Source organism: Oncorhynchus mykiss, chromosome 23, assembly GCF_057628025.1.
Source record: "Oncorhynchus mykiss isolate SJ-2025 chromosome 23, ASM5762802v1, whole genome shotgun sequence".
In the NCBI taxonomy this organism is placed as follows: Eukaryota; Metazoa; Chordata; class Actinopteri; order Salmoniformes; family Salmonidae; genus Oncorhynchus; species Oncorhynchus mykiss.
Genome location: NC_143044.1, coordinates 63,992,699 through 64,010,714, shown reverse-complemented (window position 1 = coordinate 64,010,714; position 18,016 = coordinate 63,992,699). Strand labels below are relative to the sequence as shown.

General features: G+C 40.6%; 1 protein-coding gene across 1 annotated transcript; it reads left to right on the top strand.

Annotated features, from left to right (window-relative positions):
* The first annotated feature begins 12,900 nt into the window (after positions 1-12,900).
* Positions 12,901-16,452, top strand: adoa (2-aminoethanethiol dioxygenase a). The gene is given in 2 exon segments (XM_021596423.3): positions 12,901-13,381; positions 13,383-16,452. Coding segments are annotated over 2 exon segments (756 nt in total). The 5' UTR covers positions 12,901-13,261; the 3' UTR covers positions 14,019-16,452.
* The last annotated feature ends 1,564 nt before the right edge of the window (positions 16,453-18,016 follow it).

Genomic DNA, 18,016 nt, shown 5'->3' with positions numbered 1-18,016 from the left:
GTTGTAGAGGGGTTCAGCATCGTATTACCAACTACAGTCCTCATATATTAAACTGTAGAGGGGTTCAGCATCGTATTACCAACTACAGTCCTCATATATTAAACTGTAAAGGGTTGCAGAGGGGTTCAGCATCGTATTACCAACTACAGTCCTCATATATTAAACTGTAAAGGGTTGTAGAGGGGTTCAGCATCGTATTACCAACTACAGTCCTCATATATTAAACTGTAGAGGGTTGTAGAGGGGTTCAGCATCGTATTACCAACTACAGTCCTCATATATTAAACTGTAGAGGGTTGTAGAGGGGTTCAGCATCGGATTACCAACTACAGTCCTCATATATTAAACTGTAGAGGGTTGTAGAGGGGTTCAGCATCGTATTACCAACTACAGTCCTCATATATTAAACTGTAGAGGGTTGTAGAGGGGTTCAGCATCGTATTACCAACTACAGTCCTCATATATTAAACTATAGAGGGGTTCAGCATCGTATTACCAACTACAGTCCTCATATATTAAACTGTAAAGGGTTGTAGAGGGGTTCAGCATCGTATTACCAACTACAGTCCTCATATATTAAACTGTAAAGGGTTGTAGAGGGGTTCAGCATCGTATTACCAACTACAGTCCTCATATATTAAACTGTAAAGGGTTGTAGAGGGGTTCAGCATCGTATTACCAACTACAGTCCTCATATATTAAACTGTAGAGGGGTTCAGCATCTTATTACCAACTACAGTCCTCATATATTAAACTGTAAAGGGTTGTAGAGGGGTTCAGCATCGTATTACCAACTACAGTCCACATATATTAAACTGTAGAGGGTTGTAGAGGGGTTCAGCATCGTATTACCAACTACAGTCCTCATATATTAAACTGTAGAGGGGTTCAGCATCGTATTACCAACTACAGTCCTCATATATTAAACTGTAGAGGGGTTCAGCATCGTATTACCAACTACAGTCCTCATATATTAAACTGTAGAGGGGTTCAGCATCGTATTACCAACTACAGTCCTCATATATTAAACTGTAGAGGGTTGTAGAGGGGTTCAGCATCGTATTACCAACTACAGTCCTCATATATTAAACTGTAAAGGGTTGTAGAGGGGTTCAGCATCATATTACCAACTACAGTCCTCATATATTAAACTGTAAAGGGTTGTAGAGGGGTTCAGCATCGTATTACCAACTACAGTCCTCATATATTAAACTGTAGAGGGTTGTAGAGGGGTTCAGCATCGTATTACCAAGTACAGTCCTCATATATTAAACTGTAGAGGGTTGTAGAGGGGTTCAGCATCGTATTACCAACTACAGTCCTCATATATTAAACTGTAAAGGGTTGTAGAGGGGTTCAGCATCGTATTACCAACTACAGTCCTCATATATTAAACTGTAGAGGGGTTCAGCATCTTATTACCAACTACAGTCCTCATATATTAAACTGTAGAGGGTTGTAGAGGGGTTCAGCATCGTATTACCAACTACAGTCCTCATATATTAAACTGTAGAGGGGTTCAGCATCGTATTACCAACTACAGTCCTCATATATTAAACTGTAAAGGGTTGTAGAGGGGTTCAGCATCGTATTACCAACTACAGTCCTCATATATTAAACTGTAAAGGGTTGTAGAGGGGTTCAGCATCGTATTACCAACTACAGTCCTCATATATTAAACTGTAGAGGGTTGTAGAGGGGTTCAGCATCGTATTACCAACTACAGTCCTCATATATTAAACTGTAAAGGGTTGTAGAGGGGTTCAGCATCGTATTACCAACTACAGTCCTTATATATTAAACTGTAGAGGGTTGTAGAGGGGTTCAGCATCGTATTACCAACTACAGTCCTCATATATTAAACTGTAGAGGGGTTCAGCATCGTATTACCAACTACAGTCCTCATATATTAAACTGTAAAGGGTTGTAGAGGGGTTCAGCATCGTATTACCAACTACAGTCCTCATATATTAAACTGTAGAGGGTTGTAGAGGGGTTCAGCATCATATTACCAACTACAGTCCTCATATATTAAACTGTAGAGGGGTTCAGCATCGTATTACCAACTACAGTCCTCATATATTAAACTGTAAAGGGTTGTAGAGGGGTTCAGCATCGTATTACCAACTACAGTCCTCATATATTAAACTGTAGAGGGTTGTAGAGGGGTTCAGCATCGTATTACCAACTACAGTCCTCATATATTAAACTGTAGAGGGGTTCAGCATCGTATTACCAACTACAGTCCTCATATATTAAACTGTAAAGGGTTGTAGAGGGGTTCAGCATCGTATTACCAACTACAGTCCTCATATATTAAACTGTAGAGGGTTGTAGAGGGGTTCAGCATCGTATTACCAACTACAGTCCTCATATATTAAACTGTAGAGGGTTGTAGAGGGGTTCAGCATCGTATTACCAACTACAGTCATCATATATTAAACTGTAGAGGGTTGTAGAGGGGTTCAGCATCGTATTACCAACTACAGTCCTCATATATTAAACTGTAGAGGGGTTCAGCATCGTATTACCAACTACAGTCCTCATATATTAAACTGTAGAGGGGTTCAGCATCGTATTACCAACTACAGTCCTCATATATTAAACTGTAGAGGGGTTTAGCATCGTATTACCAACTACAGTCCTCATATATTAAACTGTAGAGGGGTTCAGCATCGTATTACCAACTACAGTCCTCATATATTAAACTGTAAAGGGTTGTAGAGGGGTTCAGCATCGTATTACCAACTACAGTCCTCATATATTAAACTGTAAAGGGTTGTAGAGGGGTTCAGCATCGTATTACCAACTACAGTCCTCATATATTAAACTGTAGAGGGTTGTAGAGGGGTTCAGCATCGTATTACCAACTACAGTCCTCATATATTAAACTGTAGAGGGTTGTAGAGGGGTTCAGCATCGTATTACCAACTACAGTCCTCATATATTAAACTGTAGAGGGGTTCAGCATCTTATTACCAACTACAGTCCTCATATATTAAACTGTAAAGGGGTTCAGCATCTTATTACCAACTACAGTCCTCATATATTAAACTGTAGAGGGTTGTAGAGGGGTTCAGCATCGTATTACCAACTACAGTCCTCATATATTAAACTGTAGAGGGTTGTAGAGGGGTTCAGCATCATATTACCAACTACAGTCCTCATATATTAAACTGTAGAGGGGTTCAGCATCTTATTTCCAACTACAGTCCTCATATATTAAACTGTAGAGGGTTGTAGAGGGGTTCAGCATCGTATTACCAACTACAGTCCTCATATATTAAACTGTAGAGGGTTGTAGAGGGGTTCAGCATCATATTACCAACTACAGTCCTCATATATTAAACTGTAGAGGGGTTCAGCATCGTATTACCAACTACAGTCCTCATATATTAAACTGTAGAGGGTTGTAGAGGGGTTCAGCATCGTATTACCAACTACAGTCCTCATATATTAAACTGTAAAGGGTTGTAGAGGGGTTCAGCATCGTATTACCAACTACAGTCCTCATATATTAAACTGTAGAGGGGTTCAGCATCGTATTCCCAACTACAGTCCTCATATATTAAACTGTAAAGGGGTTCAGCATCTTATTACCAACTACAGTCCTCATATATTAAACTGTAGAGGGGTTCAGCATCGTATTACCAACTACAGTCCTCATATATTAAACTGTAGAGGGGTTCAGCATCGTATTACCAACTACAGTCCTCATATATTAAACTGTAGAGGGTTGTAGAGGGGTTCAGCATCGTATTACCAACTACAGTCCTCATATATTAAACTGTAAAGGGTTGTAGAGGAGTTCAGCATCGTATTACCAACTACAGTCCTCATATATTAAACTGTAGAGGGTTGTAGAGGGGTTCAGCATCGTATTACCAACTACAGTCCTCATATATTAAACTGTAGAGGGTTGTAGAGGGGTCCAGCATCGTATTACCAACTACAGTCCTCATATATTAAACTGTAGAGGGGTTCAGCATCGTATTACCAACTACAGTCCTCATATATTAAACTGTAGAGGGTTGTAGAGGGGTCCAGCATCGTATTACCAACTACAGTCCTCATATATTAAACTGTAGAGGGGTTCAGCATCGTATTACCAACTACAGTCCTCATATATTAAACTGTAGAGGGGTCCAGCATCGTATTACCAACTACAGTCCTCATATATTAAACTGTAGAGGGGTTCAGCATCTTATTACCAACTACAGTCCTCATATATTAAACTGTAAAGGGTTGTAGAGGGGTTCAGCATCGTATTACCAACTACAGTCCTCATATATTAAACTGTAGAGGGTTGTAGAGGGGTTCAGCATCGTATTACCAACTACAGTCCTCATATATTAAACTGTAGAGGGGTCCAGCATCGTATTACCAACTACAGTCCTCATATATTAAACTGTAGAGGGGTTCAGCATCTTATTACCAACTACAGTCCTCATATATTAAACTGTAGAGGGGTCCAGCATCGTATTACCAACTACAGTCCTCATATATTAAACTGTAGAGGGGTTCAGCATCTTATTACCAACTACAGTCCTCATATATTAAACTGTAAAGGGTTGTAGAGGGGTTCAGCATCGTATTACCAACTACAGTCCTCATATATTAAACTGTAGAGGGTTGTAGAGGGGTTCAGCATCGTATTACCAACTACAGTCCTCATATATTAAACTGTAGAGGGGTTCAGCATCTTATTACCAACTACAGTCCTCATATATTAAACTGTAGAGGGGTCCAGCATCGTATTACCAACTACAGTCCTCATATATTAAACTGTAGAGGGGTTCAGCATCTTATTACCAACTACAGTCCTCATATATTAAACTGTAAAGGGTTGTAGAGGGGTTCAGCATCGTATTACCAACTACAGTCCTCATATATTAAACTGTAGAGGGTTGTAGAGGGGTTCAGCATCGTATTACCAACTACAGTCCTCATATATTAAACTGTAGAGGGGTTCAGCATCGTATTACCAACTACAGTCCTCATATATTAAACTGTAGAGGGTTGTAGAGGGGTTCAGCATCGTATTACCAACTACAGTCCTCATATATTAAACTGTAGAGGGTTGTAGAGGGGTTCAGCATCGTATTACCAACTACAGTCCTCATATATTAAACTGTAGAGGGTTGTAGAGGGGTTCAGCATCGTATTACCAACTACAGTCCTCATATATTAAACTGTAGAGGGGTTCAGCATCGTATTACCAACTACAGTCCTCATATATTAAACTGTAAAGGGTTGTAGAGGGGTTCAGCATCGTATTACCAACTACAGTCCTCATATATTAAACTGTAGAGGGGTTCAGCATCGTATTACCAACTACAGTCCTCATATATTAACGGATGAGCCTCACTGATCACTGAACCATTTAAAACTGAACTTCATTGTACCTTTGATGAACATTTTAACTAGCATGCCTTTCTTCCAACACGTATGTTGATTTCAACTGAAGCATCGCCTCATTGGTTAGAGGACACAGAGAGACAGAGACATTGTGTCTGGATAACATACTATTTACTGTGGGTGGATATATGAACATGGAATGGCCAAGAAACCCTTAACGGAATGTGCACTATATCTTAGGAGATACGCCTGTTCTATCAAATAGGAGAGCAACCTATTATTGGTCACCTCATATACTGAAACGATGCACCCTGTTAATGCTGTCTACATTCTATTGCCTCTGCCTTTAAACCCAGATCACAGGCCTATGATTCAAACATACTGTTGTCTAAAAACATGGTTGACAAAAAAAACTCCAGGTAATACAGTAGACAGACAGGTACTACAGTAGACAGACAGGTACTACAGTAGACAGACAGACATTCCCCTAACTGACCAGACCTCCAGGTACTACAGTAGACAGACAGGTACTGCAGTAGACAGACAGGTACTACAGTAGACAGACAGGTACTACAGTAGACAGACAGACATTCCCCTAACTGACCAGACCTCCAGGTACTACAGTAGACAGACAGGTACTACAGTAGACAGACAGGTAATACAGCAGACAGACAGGTACTACAGCAGACAGACAGGTACTATAGTAGACAGACAGGTACTACAGCAGACAGACAGGTACTACAGCAGACAGACAGGTACTACAGTAGACAGACAGGTACTACAGTAGACAGACAGGTGCTACAGTAGACAGACAGGTGCTACGATAGACAGACAGGTACTACAGCAGACAGACAGGTACTACAGTAGACAGACAGGTACTACAGTAGACAGACAGGTACTACAGTAGACAGACAGGTACTACAGTAGACAGACAGACATTCCCCTAACTGACCAGACCTCCAGGTGCTACAGTAGACAGACAGGTGCTACAGCAGACAGACAGGTGCTACAGCAGACAGACAGGTGCTACAGTAGACAGACAGGTGCTACAGCAGACAGACAGCCATGAATCCCAGATGGTCCCTTTAAGCAGACATCATAACAGTCTCCACTGTTTATGGGCCAGTGAGAACAGAGTTTCCTTTATTGTCATTACTGTTGGGTGACACATATCACACATCAGAAAGTTGTGGTTGGTCTAGAAGAAAGTTAACATTGAACGTAAAAGATAGTGAATGATAAGAGTAAGATGAAGAAGTGTGATTGTGAAATGATAGAAAAACATCAACACTACTTTGAGAATGTTGAGGTTATGTAGCAACACATTATCACCTGGAAACACAAAGGAAATCATTCTGAGAACCATTACGGAACAATTCTCCTGGAATTTTTCTATGTGATCATGAGATGACGAACGTGAGGAACAACCGTCCTTTCATCCACTGTTAGAATCACAGAGAGGACCTTTCAGAAGGAATGTACCTTTCCAATGTAAAGAACAAATATTTGTATTGCGTCTGTCTCTAAAGTTATGCAGATATTTCCCCAGACAGCTAACGACTTATGAATTTTCATTACTCGCGGAAAAATGGTTAAGATGCTTGTAACAAAACAGAGGCGTCTTTGGTTAGTGAATCAAAGGGCCCATACTGACAGAGGCCACACTGAAGGGCCCCGGGATGGAAAGTAGCATGCAAATAATAACCAGGATCAGAGCAGAACAGGCAGCATATTGAGACAAACAAAGAGGACGTTGACTAGGGCGTCCATAAGCACTCAGATTGTCTTATTGTCCAGAATGCTGATTCCAGAGGACAGAAGAGTCTCTCTGCTCAGTCAGGATTCTTGGCCAGAACACTGAGAGAAGTATGTAAGCCTCTCCCCTTGGCTTCTGGGCTGTTAGTCTGAAACAGCCTCTCCGCTTGACTTCTGGGCTGTTAGTCTGAAACTGCCTCTCCCCTTGACTTCTGGGCTGTTAGTCTGAAACAGCCTCTCCCCTTGACTTCTGGGCTATGTTAGTCTGAAACAGCCTCTCCCCTTGGCTTCTGGGCTGTTAGTCTGAAACAGCCTCTCCCCTTGGCTTCTGGGCTGTTAGTCTGAAACAGCCTCTCCGCTTGACTTCTGGGCTGTTAGTCTGAAACAGCCTCTCCCCTTGACTTCTGGGCTATGTTAGTCTGAAACAGCCTCTCCCCTTGACTTCTGGGCTGTTAGTCTGAAACAGCCCCTCCCCTTGACTTCTGGGCTATGTTAGTCTGAAACAGCCTCTCCCCTTGACTTCTGGGCTATGTTAGTCTGAAACAGCCTCTCCCTTGACTTCTGGGTTATGTTAGTCTGAAACAGACTCTCCCCTTGACTTCTGGGTTATGTTAGTCTGAAACAGCCTCTCCCCTTGACTTCTGGGCTATGTTAGTCTGAAACAGCCTCTCCCCTTGACTTCTGGGCTGTTAGTCTGAAACAGCCTCTCCCCTTGACTTCTGGGCTACGTTAGTCTGAAACAGCCACCATATAGCGGTGTCTTTCTTCCTGATTTAGAACAGATTGAGGACCCTTAATGGTCTGTATTTAGTAGAATAGCTGGTATCCTTTATCTGGTAATATATGTTGTGATGTCACCCAAAATACTGCCTGTCGCTATCAGTAAATAGCAGAATGAGCTTGTTAGATCTGAAATAAGGGAAGCTGGTCATATATAGCATAGTAACATATGAAATAAATAATGAATCTTCAATAAGATTATTCTTTAGTCATCGTTAACCATTTCAGGTCTTCATCATCGACTCATATTGCATCGGTGAGAGCAGCATAAAGCCATGCATTCATGGTGTTATCTGAGACGTGAACCAACAGGACGGTGTCTAAAGACAATGGTGATGGTAGTGGAAACAGGGTTGTCTCTAAGCAACGTATTTTCATATGGACCCTTTTAGAGGGCCTGACTGAATTAGACCAACAGGAAGTGTTGTACGTTTAGCTGGTGTCCCAAACGGCATCCTATTCCCTACATAGAGCCCTACTTTTGACCAGGGTTCTGGGGAATAGGGTGCCATTAGGGACCTACAGCAGGGGAATAGGGTGTCATCAGGGACCTAGAGTAGGGGAATAGGGTGCCATTAGGGACCTACAGCAGGGGAATAGGGTGTCATCAGGGATCTACAGTAGGGTAATAGGGTGCCATTAGGGATGTACAGTAGGGTAATAGGGTGCCATTAGGGATGTAGGGTGCCATTAGGGACCTACAGTAGGGTAATAGGGTGCCATTAGGGATGTACAGTAGGGTAATAGGGTGCCATTAGGGATGTACAGTAGGGTAATAGGGTACCATTAGGGATGTACAGTAGGGTAATAGGGTGCCATTAGGGATGTACAGTAGGGTAATAGGGTGCCATTAGGGATGTACAGTAGGGTAATAGGGTGTCATTAGGGACCTACAGTAGGGTAATAGGGTGCCATTAGGGATGTAGGGTGCCATTAGGGATGTAGGGTGCCATTATGGATGTACAGTAGGGTAATAGGGTGTCATTAGGGACCTACAGTAGGGTAATAGGGTGCCATTAGGGACCTACAGCAGGGGAATAGGGTGTCATCAGGGACCTACAGTAGGATAATAGGGTGCCATTAGGGACCTACAGTAGGGTAATATGGTGCCATTAGGGATGTAGGGTGCCATTAGGGATGTACAGTAGGGTAATAGAGTGCCATTAGGGATGTACAGTAGGGTAATAGGGTGCCATTAGGGATGTACAGTAGGGTAATAGGGTGCCATTAGGGATGTACAGTAGGGGAATAGGGTGTCATTAGGGACCTACAGTAGGGTAATAGGGTGCCATTAGGGATGTACAGTAGGGTAATAGGGTGCCATTAGGGATGTACAGTAGGGTAATAGGGTACCATTAGGGATGTACAGTAGGGTAATAGGGTGCCATTAGGGATGTACAGTAGGGTAATATGGTGCCATTAGGGATGTACAGTAGGGTAATAGGGTGCCATTAGGGATGTACAGTAGGGGAATAGGGTGTCATTAGGGACCTACAGTAGGGTAATAGGGTGCCATTAGGGATGTACAGTAGGGTAATAGGGTGCCATTAGGGACCTACAGCAGGGGAATAGGGTGTCATCAGGGACCTACAGTAGGGTAATAGGGTGCCATTAGGGATGTACAGTAGGGTAATAGGGTGCCATTAGGGACCTACAGCAGGGGAATAGGGTGTCATCAGGGACCTACAGCAGGGTAATAGGGTGCCATTAGGGATGTAGGGTGCCATTAGGGACCTACAGTAGGGTAATAGGGTGCCATTAGGGATGTACAGTAGGGTAATAGGGTGCCATTAGGGATGTACAGTAGGGTAATAGGGTGCCATTAGGGATGTACAGTAGGGTAATAGGGTGCCATTAGGGATGTACAGTAGGGTAATAGGGTACCATTAGGGATGTACAGTAGGGTAATAGGGTGCCATTAGGGATGTACAGTAGGGTAATAGGGTGCCATTAGGGATGTACAGTAGGGTAATAGGGTGCCATTAGGGATGTAGGGTGCCATTAGGGATGTAGGGTGCCATTAGGGATGTAGGGTGCCATTAGGGATGTACAGTAGGGTAATAGGGTGCCATTAGGGATGTACAGTAGGGTAATAGGGTGCCATTAGGGATGTAGGGTGCCATTAGGGATGTACAGTAGTAGTATAGTGTGGTATATTATAGTATAGGGTAGTATATTCTAGTATAGTGTAGTATATTATAGTATAGCGAAGAATATTATCTTATAGCGTAGAGCGGTGTAGTATGGTGTAGTATCCTATAGCATAGTGTAGTATAATGTAGTATACTATAGTATAGTGTAGCATACTATAGTAAGGTGTAGCACATAATATAGTGTAGTAGTGTGTGGTATAGTGTAGCATATTAGAGTATAGTGTGGCATATTATAGCAAAGTGTAGTATATTATAGTATTGTGTAGTATATTATAGTATAGTGTAGCATATCATTGTATGGTGTAGTATATTATGGTATAGTATAGTGTAGTATATCATAGTGTAGTGTAGTATATTATAGTATAGTGTAGTATTATGTGGTATATTATAGTATAGTGTAGTATATTATAGTATGGTGTGGTATAGTACAGTATAGTGAAGTATATTATCGTATAGCGTACAGCGGTGTAGCTTAGTATAGTGTAGTATAGTATAGCGTAGAGCAGTGTAGCATAGTAAAGTATAGTGTAGAGCGGTATAGTATAGTGTGGTGTAGTATAGTATACTACTGTATAGCATTGCCTAGTATAGTGTAGTGTAGTGTCATGTAGTATATTATAGTGTAGTATAGCATTGTCTAGGATCGTGTAGTGTGGTATCATGTAGTATATTATAGTATAGTGTAGTATAGCATTGTCTAGTATAGTGTGGTGTAGTATCATGTAGTATGTTACAGTAAAGTGTAGTATAGCACTGTCTAGTATTGGCTAGTATAGTGTAGTGTAGTAGCATGTAGTATATTATAGTATCGTGCAGTATAGCATTGTCTAGTATAGTGTAGTGTAGTAGCATGCAGTATATTATAGTATAGTGTAGTGTAGTATCTTGTAGTATATTATAGTGTAGTGTAGTATCATGTAATATAGCATAGTATAGCATTGTCTAGTATAGTGTAGTATAGTATCGTGTAGTATATTACAGTATAGTGTAGTATAGCATTGTCTAGTATAGTGTTGTGTAGTAGCAAGTAGTATATTATAGTATAGTGTAGTGTAGTATCATGTAGTAAATTATAGTGTGATGTAGTATCATGTAGTATATTATAGTATAGTGTGGTGTAGTATAGTGTAGTGTAGTATCATGCAGTATAGCATAGTATAGCATTGTCTAGTATAGTGTAGTGTAGTATCGTGTAGTATATTACAGTATAGTGTAGTATAGCATTGTCTAGTATAGTGTAGTGTAGTAGGATGTGGTATATTATAGTGTAGTGTAGTATCATGTATATTGTGGTGTAGTGTAGTAGCATGTAGTATATTATAGTATATTGTGGTGTGGTGTCAAGCAGTGTAGTATAGTACAGTGTAGTGTAGTAGTGTGTCATATATTATAGTGCAGTGTAGTGTAGGGTAGTATATTATAGTATAGAGCAGTGTGGTGTAGTATAGTACAGTGTAGTGTAGTATTGTGTAGTATATTATAGTATAGTGTAGAGCAGTGTGGTGTAGTATAGTATAGTTTAGTGTAGTTTAGTATAGTATACTGTAGTGTAGTATCATGTAGTATATTATAGTATATTATAGTATAGTGTACTGTAGAGAGGTGTAGTATATTATGGTGTAGCATATTGTAGTGTAGAGCAGTGTAGTATATTATGGTATAGTGTAGTGTAGTATAGTGTAGTGTTGTATCATGTATTATATTATAGTGTAGTGTAGAGAGGTGTAATGTAGTGTTGTATCATGTAGTATATTATAGTATATTATAGTATAGTGCAGTGTAGAGATGTGTAGTATATTATGGTGTAGCATATTGTAGTGTGGAGCAGTGTATTATACGATATTATAGTATATTATAGTGTAGTGTAGCATAGTCTAATATAGTATAGTGTAGTGTTGTATCATGTATTATATTATAGTATAGTGGAGTATAGTGTAGTATCGTGGAGTATATTATCGTGTAGTGTAGTACCGTGTAGTATAGTATAATATAGTATAGCATAGTGTAGTGCCGTGTAGTGTAGTATATTATAGTATAGTGTGGTGTCGAACAGTGTATTGTAGTATAGTGTGGTGTAGAGCAGTGTAATAAAATATGGTGTAGTGTAGTATTGTGTAGTATACTATAGTGTAGTATATTATAGTATAGTACAGTGCAGTATAGTGAAGTGTAGAGCGGTGTAGTAAAGTGTAGTGTAGTGTAGTATCTTGTAGTATGTTATAGTATAAGATTTCACATTTATTGATCTGAGGCAAAGTGGTATTTTTATTTATTTTTATTTTATTTTACCTTTATTTAACCAGGTAGGCAAGTTGAGAACAAGTTCTCATTTACAATTGCGACCTGGCCAAATAATTCATGTTGAATAATTGTATAATTGTTGTATAATTGTTGTATCATGTTGTATAATTCATGTTGTTGTGCTCTAATGTGAAACAGTCCCCTCTGATCAGATAACCCTTCGTGGTATGTCACCTGTCCATCATATGTGCATTCGATCTACTTGTGCCTAAAGTATCTTAGCCTCTTAACATGTATTTGTAACAAAGTCAATACTCATCAAAACGTCAAGTGTTGCTGAATAAAGTGAGAAAAAGAGAAACCCTCATCCCAGAAGAGAGCGACAGAGAGGGGATAAACTGGGAGGAGGGGAGCGGGTTGAATGGCCTGTCTGGCCATCCTCTCTTGCCCTCTCTGCCTCTCCGGAAGCCCGACAGGCGGTGGGAATTGTAGTGGTTTTATAAAGGACAATATTGTTTTTCTCTTATAATAGGAGCATATGTGAGAATCATATTTTCCCCGGCACAACTCCTGTTGAGTGAAGGGATTGGAAAATCGTATAGTTATTTTTTGTGCGGATAATTACAGAAATATATTGCACGACTTTTAAATTAAACTTCAAGATCCAAAATGCATTGCCTCTATGTGCTCGCTGTCACTGCGGACGTGACGATCAGATAGGCTTGGAAATGATTCTGGACCGTGAATATTCTCTGGAGATAAAACCATATTTATTTACCATGAAAAACGTTACAGTATAACTTTAGACGCGCATTTATTTCGTTTGAACGCGGTCCCATCCTGGAGTGACGATATTGTGCGAGATTCGAGGAGAAAAGAGCGTTTCCAACTCGGTCCGTTTCTGCTGCCTGTAGCTCAGCTGCGTCTGAAGAAAACCAGCATCGATAAGCTTCGGATTTGTCTCCACCTGAAAAATGCCACGGGATAACAAGAAGTCTCTCATTCAGAAAATAGCCAGCCAAGCCAATATCACATTTAAAGATTTCAATGCATCCGCAATTGGGGACAACAAAGTATTATTGGACAACCGGGGGGGATCTAATCACCCTGCTGACGGAAATCAGGACTGCAGACCTGAAGATGAAACCGAACGGCTCCCATTCCGAACACAACCCACCTGTCACGTACATGCACATCTGCGAGACGGAGTCGTTCAGTATGGGGGTGTTTCTACTGAACAGCGGGGCTTCCATCCCGCTCCACGACCACCCCGGTATGAACGGGATGCTCAAGGTTCTATACGGGAAAGTCAGTATCAGATGTTTTGACCTGTTGGATAAACCTTCGGACCAGGTGCAGAGTGAGACCCAGTTCGACCCGCCGCTGCTGCCGTTCCAGAAGGACTCTCTGCGGCGGGCTGTGCTCCGATCAACCATGTGGTTCACCCATGACAGTAGTCCGTGTATCTTAACCCCGCAGAGGGAGAACCTGCATCAGATCGACACGGTGGATGGACCGGCTGCTTTCCTCGACATCCTGGCACCTCCGTATGACCCTGAAGATGGGAGGGACTGTCATTATTATAAAGTCCTACAGACTGTTCCCGACGCAGACAGTAAGGTAGAGGCGCAGCAGCCGTGGGAGGAAGAGACGTGGTTACTAGAGATAGGCCAGCCTGATGGCTTCTGGTGTGGGGGTGAACCATACCCCGGGCCCAAGGTTTCCTTCTAATGTCGGTGTTGTAAAGGCAGGGATACCTGCGACCAAATAGGGGCGGCCGGAGGACTTTCAAAAGACTGAATCACTGTGACTGGGACATGAGTTGTAGCAGGTGAATGAACTGCAGGTGGATAATGTCTCTGGGACAGGCCTTTTGTTTAAGTATTGAACTTTCTCCTGTAAACTTCCAAATAAGATGTTTTCATCCTGAACAGGCTCAGAAACGTCCTATGCTCTTAACAACATTTGTTTGTAACTGAAAATATGATATGCCTTATGTGAATATTGAATGTAAACTTTGACAGCATTTATCATGTCTAGTTTCCATGTGCACACTACATTTTCTATCTTTCATTGATTTATTCCAAACAAATGTGTGTATGTGTAAACACTAGCTTTGTTTATAATTGAAGGCTTTTATTTTGGGACAGCTGAAAGTTCTACCTATAGCCTTACTGCATATACAGTGCCTTCGGAAAGTATTCAGACCCCTTGACTTTTTTCACATTTTGTTACATAACAGCTTTATTCTAAAATATATTAAATTGTTTTTCCTCATCAATCTACACTACCCCATAATGACATCACAATACCCCATAATGACATCACAATACGCCATAATGACATCACAATACCCCATAATGACATCACAATATGCCATAATGACATCACAATACCCCATAATGACATCACAATACGCCATAATGACACCACAATACCCCATAATGACATCACAATACCCCATAATGACATCACAATACGCCATAATGATATCACAATACGCCATAATGATATCACAATACCCCATAATGACATCACAATACACCATAATGACATCACAATACCCCATAATGACATCACAATACGCCATAATGACATCATAATACCCCATAATGACAAAGCAAAAAAAGGTTTTTAGAAAGTTTTGCTAATTTATTACAAATAAAAAAAATACAATTTCACATTTACATAAGAATTCAGAGACTTGTCCCGAAGCCATTCCTGTGTTGTCTTGTCTGTGTGCTTAAGGTCGTTGTCCTGTTGGAGGTGAACCTTCGCCCCAGTCTGAGATCCTGAGCGCTCTGGAGCAGGTTTTCATCAAAGATCTCTCTGTACTTTGCTCCATTCATCTTTGCCTTGATCCTGACTAGTCTTGCCGTCCCTGCCGCTGAAAAACATCCCCACAGCATGATGCTGCCACTACCATGCTTCACCGTAGGGATGGTGCCTGGTTTCCTCCAGACGTGATGCTTGGCATTCAGGCCAAAGAGTTAAATATTGGTTTCATCAGACCAGAGAATCTTGTTTCTCATGGTCTGAGAATCTTTACGTGCCTTTTGGCAAACTCCAGCGGGCTGTCATGTGCCTTTTACTGAAGAGTGGCTTCCATCTGGCCACTCTACCATAAAGGCCTGATTGGTGAATTGCTGCAGAGATGGTTGTCCTTCTGGAAGCTTCTCCCATCTCCACAGAGGAACTCTAGGGCTCTGTCAGTGACCATCGGACAGTGGTGTAAAGTGCTTAAGTAAAAATACTTTCAAATACAACTTAAGTCGTTTTTGGGGGTATTTGTACTTTACTATTTATATTTTTGACTTTTACTTCACTACATTCCTGAAGAAAAACATTTAAATTTTACTTCATACATTTTCCCTGACACCCAATAGTACTTCGTTACATTTTGAATGCTTAGCAGGACAGAAAATGGTCCAATTCGCACACTTATCAAGAGAACATCCCTGGTCATCCCTACTGCCTCTGGTCTGGAGGACTCACTAAACAGAGAACATCCCTGGTCATCCCTACTGCCTCTGGTCTGGAGGACTCACTAAACAGAGAACATCCCTGGTCATCCCTACTGCCTCTGATCTGGAGGACTCACTAAACAGAGAACATCCCTGGTCATCCCTACTGTCTCTGGTCTGGAGGACTCACTAAACCGAGAACATCCCTGGTCATCCCTACTGCCTCTGATCTGGAGGACTCACTAAACAGAGAACATCCCTGGTCATCCCTACTGCCTCTGATCTGGAGGACTCACTAAACAGAGAACATCCCTGGTCATCCCTACTGCCTCTGATCTGGAGGACTCACTAAACCGAGAACATCCCTGGTCATCCCTACTGCCTCTGATCTGGAGGACTCACTAAACAGAGAACATCCCTGGTCATCCCTACTGCCTCTGATCTGGTGGACTCACTAAACAGAGAACATCCCTGGTCATCTCTACTGCCTCTGATCTGAAGGACTCACTAAACCGAGAACATCCCTGGTCATCCCTACTGCCTCTGATCTGGTGGACTCACTAAACAGAGAACATCCCTGGTCATCCCTACTGCCTCTGATCTGGAGGACTCACTAAACACAAATGCTTTGTTTTTAAATGATGTCTGCGTTTTGGAGTGTGACCCTGGCTATCTGTAAATAAATAAATAAAATATGAAAACTGCTCCGTCTGGTTTGCTTTTTAGAAGTTATTTTTTATTATTCATGCTTTTACTTTTGATACTTTAGTATATTTAAAAACAAATGGTTTTAGACTTTTACTGAAGTAGTATTTTACTGGGTGACTTCCACTTTTACTGGAGTCATTTTCTATTAAGGTATGTATGACAATTGAGTCCTTTTCTATTAAGGTATGTATGACAATTGAGTACTTTTCTATTAAGGTATGTATGACAATTGAGTACTTTTCTATTAAGGTATGTATGACAATTGAGTACTTTTCTATTAAGGTCTGTATGACAATTGAGTCCTTTTCTATTAAGGTATGTATGACAATTGAGTCCTTTTCTATTAAGGTCTGTATGACAATTGAGTCCTTTTCTATTAAGGTATGTATGACAATTGAGTCCTTTTCTATTAAGGTATGTATGACAATTGAGTCCTTTTCTATTAAGGTATGTATGACAATTGAGTCCTTTTCTATTAAGGTCTGTATGACAATTGAGTCCTTTTCTATTAAGATATGCATGACAATTGAGTACTTTTCTATTAAGGTCTGTATGACAATTGAGTACTTTTCTATTAAGGTATGTATGACAATTGAGTCCTTTTCTATTAAGGTATGTATGACAATTGAGTACTTTTCTATTAAGGTATGTATGACAATTGAGTACTTTTCTATTAAGGTATGTATGACAATTGAGTACTTTTCTATTAAGGTCTGTATGACAATTGAGTCCTTTTCTATTAAGGTATGTATGACAATTGAGTCCTTTTCTATTAAGGTATGTATGACAATTGAGTACTTTTCTATTAAGGTATGTATGACAATTGAGTACTTTTCTATTAAGGTCTGTATGACAATTGAGTCCTTTTCTATTAAGGTATGTATGACAATTGAGTCCTTTTCTATTAAGGTATGTATGACAATTTAGTACTTTTCTATTAAGGTATGTATGACAATTGAGTACTTTTTCCACCACTGCCAATGGGTTCTTGGTCACGTCCCTGACCAAGGCCTTTCCCACCCTGATTGGTCAGTTTGGCCGGGTAAAATACCAGCAACAGTGTGTGAAAACCTTGTGAAGACTTACAGAAACGTTTGACCTCTGTCATTGCCAACAAAGGGTATATAACAAAGTATTGAGATAGACTTTTGTTATTTACCAAATACTTATTTTCCACCATAATTTGCAAGTAAATTCATTAAAAATCCTACAATGTGATTTTCTGGATTTTTTTTTCTCATTTTGTCTGTCATAGTTTAATTGTACCTATGATGAAAATTACAGGCCTCTCTCATATTTTTAAGTGGGGGAACTTGCACAATTGGTGGCTGACTAAATACTTTTTTGCCCCACTGTATATGTGTCTGTACCTGTGTGTGTCTTCTCCGTCCCAGCTGTTCCATAAGGTGTATTTTTACCCGTTTTTTAAGTCTGATTCTACTGCTGCATCAGTTACCTGATGTGGAATAGAGTTCCATGTAGTCATGGCTCTATGTAGTACTGTGGAATAGAGTTCCATGTAGTCATGGCTCTATGTAGTATTGTGGAATAGATTTC